Raw genomic sequence first — 3,665 nt, forward strand, 5'->3', positions numbered from 1 at the left:
TTAGGAAGAATTGAAGATTGAATAAATTATTGAGAATTTTATCTCTTTTCAAAGCTTGGCTTTGTATACACATTTGTGTGTTCCTTAAAACAAACTTATCAAAGTTCATAACTTTGTGCCGTTTGTCGATTGTTCTTCACTCGGATTGTCAAAGAAGAGTTCTTTGAAGGTTCGTTGAGATCAGTTGTTATTTTCGTGAATATTTGTTGATAAGTTTTTGTAGCTTAGAAGTAAATATCACAAACCTTTCCTTGTTTCAAAAAGATCGGGACAACCCAACATTCTTTATTTTATCGAATCGATTGTGTGACTCCGTTTTTTAGCGTGTTTGCTTTTCATGTTTGAAGAATCGCATCACATGCATGACATTTTTACTTCTTTGATTGAAATTCTCTCTCTTTTCCCGTCTTTCCTCGAGTTAAGGACACCAACTAGTGATGCCGATATGCCGAATGCATGCAATTTCTTCCCTTTTTCTAGCATTGTAACTCAACTTCCTCTATTTCATCTATACGCCATCAAAATCATCATTAGGAGCTATAAGTATTCATCTAGACAATTAAAATCACCAAAATATTATCAATAAATCGAAGAAGTCATCTCAAAATATGATCGTATCATATGTAGACTCTAGTGAGATAACAGACCAAGAATCTGATAAATAGAATTCCAATATAACACCACATAATAACATGTTGAATTTCTTTATTTGGCTCCATGGCTGCATTTAGTATGACATGTTCGTCAGAGAAATCTAAATAATAAAATGCATCGAATATAGAAAATCCAATAAAATAAATCGAATGAAATAAAGAAATAATAACCGATATTGCAAAAATACTAGACGAAAAATCCAAGTGAGTTAAATACAAATAAAGTTTCTCTAAAATAAAACAAATCATTAATTGAATAAAGAATATTTTACATAAACAGAGCCGAGAATTGGCTTCTCGTACACCTACTCTGGCACCTTCTGACGTAATTTATCTACCAATATAACTGGTTTCTTTACAAGTAGTCATTACAAGAACAACATCCATTATGGAAGTGATGTGATCTCTTCTGCTCCCCTTATAGTTATTTCTCTTCACTGCAATGGAGATGAACTTTCTAACTTGACGTCAGTCTCCACAAACTCTGAGGTTCTGTGTTATCACCAATCTGGTCCTGGCTTAGTGTTAAATATCCCTAAAGCAACAGGGAGTCTTAATGTAATTGCAGCATTTCAAACTTTTGTTAGATATTATGCGACACAAATTCTGTTTTTGGTACATGTCCCATAGCTCTCATCTCAATCTCCATTTCCTCTAAAACTCCCAAAATCTGTTGATATCGAGGGTGGCACTTACTTTCCGCGAGAAAAGAATGAAATACCCCGCTCACCTCTACTACACTGTAACCTGGTTCTTTCTTCATTCCTTCCATTTTCATGAGCTTTCTTAACTTGGCTACTTCATCCCACCTTCTTGCTGCAGAAAAGAAATTTGAAACAAGGGAATATATCCCAGGACTGTCTGGATTTAGCTCAAGAACCTTCTTGGCCACAAACTCGCCGACAAAAAACTTCTTATGATTGAGGCAACCAGATAGGAGTGCCACCCAAATAGCAATCACTGGCTCACAGGCCATGGAGTCTATCAATTTCCAAGCAACCTCAACTTGGCCGGCTCGAGCCAAAAGATCAATTAAACAAACAAGATGCTTTTCAGTTGGTTGAACTTTGAATTCTTTGATCATGATATCAAACAAGTGCTTCCCTTCCTCAACTAATCCCGCGTGACTCAATGCGGAGAGAAGAGATGCAAAAGTCGCGTGATCTGGTTTTGTATTTGTCTTTATCATTTGATGGAAAAGTGAGAGAGCCTCTTCTCCATGTCCATGATTCCCATAACTAGTAATGATGGTATTCCACAATATCACATCCCCCGAACTCATCCTGTCAAATAAAATACGAGCAGAGGAAAGGGCTCCACATTTTGCATACATATCAACCAGAGATGTAACAAGAATTTTATTTACATCAACTTTTTTAACAATATATCCATGTATCGCCCTACCAAATATCAGGAACCCAATTTGAGAACAAGCAAGAAGTGCACCAACAAGTGAAACCAAGTCTGGCTCAAAGCCACAACTTTGCATCCCAATTATCGATTCAAGTGCATTCCTTGAAAGTCCGTTTTGTGCATACCCGGAGATTAAAGTACTCCAAGAAACAATATTCCGACAATTCATGGTTCTAAATAGAGTACAAGCAATGCCCATCTCTCCATTCTTGGCGTACATGTCCACAAGGCTAGTCTGTACCATTACATCCATAGGGAAATCTCTCCTAATCATATAGCCATGCAAAGAGGAAGCCATTTTCAAGTCCTCAATATTTGAACAAACCTGTATCAGGGCCAACATGACTACCCTGTCACCTTCGAATCCCTCTTGGCACATCCTTCTGTAGGTATTCAAAGCCTCATTTACTTTCCCAATCTTGACAAACCCAGTGATCATAGTGCACCAAGAAACAACATCCTTTCTCCTCATCCTCTCAAACACGCATGTCGCCTCGTCCATTTTCCCACACTTGGCATACAGATTCATGACAGAAGATCCCACAAAACCATCATGCTCATATCCACAATCCACCGCTCGTCTCCAGATTTTATCACCCAACTCCAAGTCCATCAATCCGGTGCAGGCTTTGATAGCCACTGTAAAGGTCGAGCTGTCGGGCTTAACTCCTTGGAAACCCATTGCTTTATACAAACCTACGACTTCATGTAGTAAATTTTCACGAGAATACGCCACGATCAATGCATTCGAAGATTCTATACCTCGTTTCGGCAAGCTGTCAAATAGCTTGTGGGCTAGATACACATCGCCCACTCGGGCATATGAAGATATTAGTTGGGCAGCTGAAAATCTATTGCTGAAGAGCCCAGACGTAATCAGCACGCTGTGGATCTTGGAAACGCAAGCTCTGTCTTTACAGGTCAGTAGCAACGTCTTAAGGTCCTCAAGAATCCATTTGCCCACAAGCATTTGGTAGAATAAAGTCGCCGTTGCAGCTATGCGTTGCCACTAACCATCGAAACCATGATACTGAGCTACACACTCAATATATATGCGTGTGTGTATATATATATAGATTGGAGGGCAAATGATGAAATGATTAAGAATGAAGTGAAGAATAATTTTATTTGTCGATAGAAGTAAAATTTGATAAGTAAGACTAATAGGCATATATTTTTTTCCTATTTCAAATATAGATTTAAATTGTGCTTAAAAGATGCTCTTATAATTTGGATTTATTTTCTAATATATTTTAAAATTTCGAATTGTTGTATTCATTCTTTTTTCTTAAGATATATTTCTTTGAGCCTAACAGGGGGTTCTTGGATTGTTCTCGATCTTCTTTCATATTTAAGCGTTTCCATTGTCAAGTAATCATTGTTGTGAATCGGGTTTTCTCGTGTCCAAACGCAACGGAAGTTTTAAAAAATTTTAAATCTTGACATTCAAGATATTGTTTGAGCATTCGTATGGTTTAAATAAACATTCATAGGACGTTAATTTGAAAATTTTACCTTTAGTGAAATATTCACTTGGCTCCAACTATTCCGAGATCAGCAGAGATAACTCTTGATGTATTCTCTATAAACTTTCTTCGA

The 3,665-nt window shown here is 37.2% G+C and overlaps 1 protein-coding gene across 1 annotated transcript; it reads right to left on the reverse strand.

The window, feature by feature from the left end:
* Positions 1-831: 831 nt before the first annotated feature.
* LOC140981138 (putative pentatricopeptide repeat-containing protein At3g25060, mitochondrial) lies at positions 832-3,206 on the reverse strand. Its single transcript, XM_073447423.1, has one exon. It carries the CDS (start codon positions 3,034-3,036, stop codon positions 1,237-1,239), a length of 1,800 nt encoding a protein of 599 aa, XP_073303524.1. The 5' UTR covers positions 3,037-3,206; the 3' UTR covers positions 832-1,236.
* Between the last annotated feature and the right edge of the window lie 459 nt (positions 3,207-3,665).

This window comes from Primulina huaijiensis, chromosome 7, assembly GCF_012295235.1.
Source record: "Primulina huaijiensis isolate GDHJ02 chromosome 7, ASM1229523v2, whole genome shotgun sequence".
NCBI classification, from domain to species: Eukaryota; Viridiplantae; Streptophyta; class Magnoliopsida; order Lamiales; family Gesneriaceae; genus Primulina; species Primulina huaijiensis.

Bases quoted from the DNA above. Each gene is read 5' to 3' on its own strand.
- LOC140981138 (XM_073447423.1), bottom strand. From the start codon at position 3,036: ATGCTTGTGGGCAAATGGATTCTTGAGGACCTTAAGACGTTGCTACTG.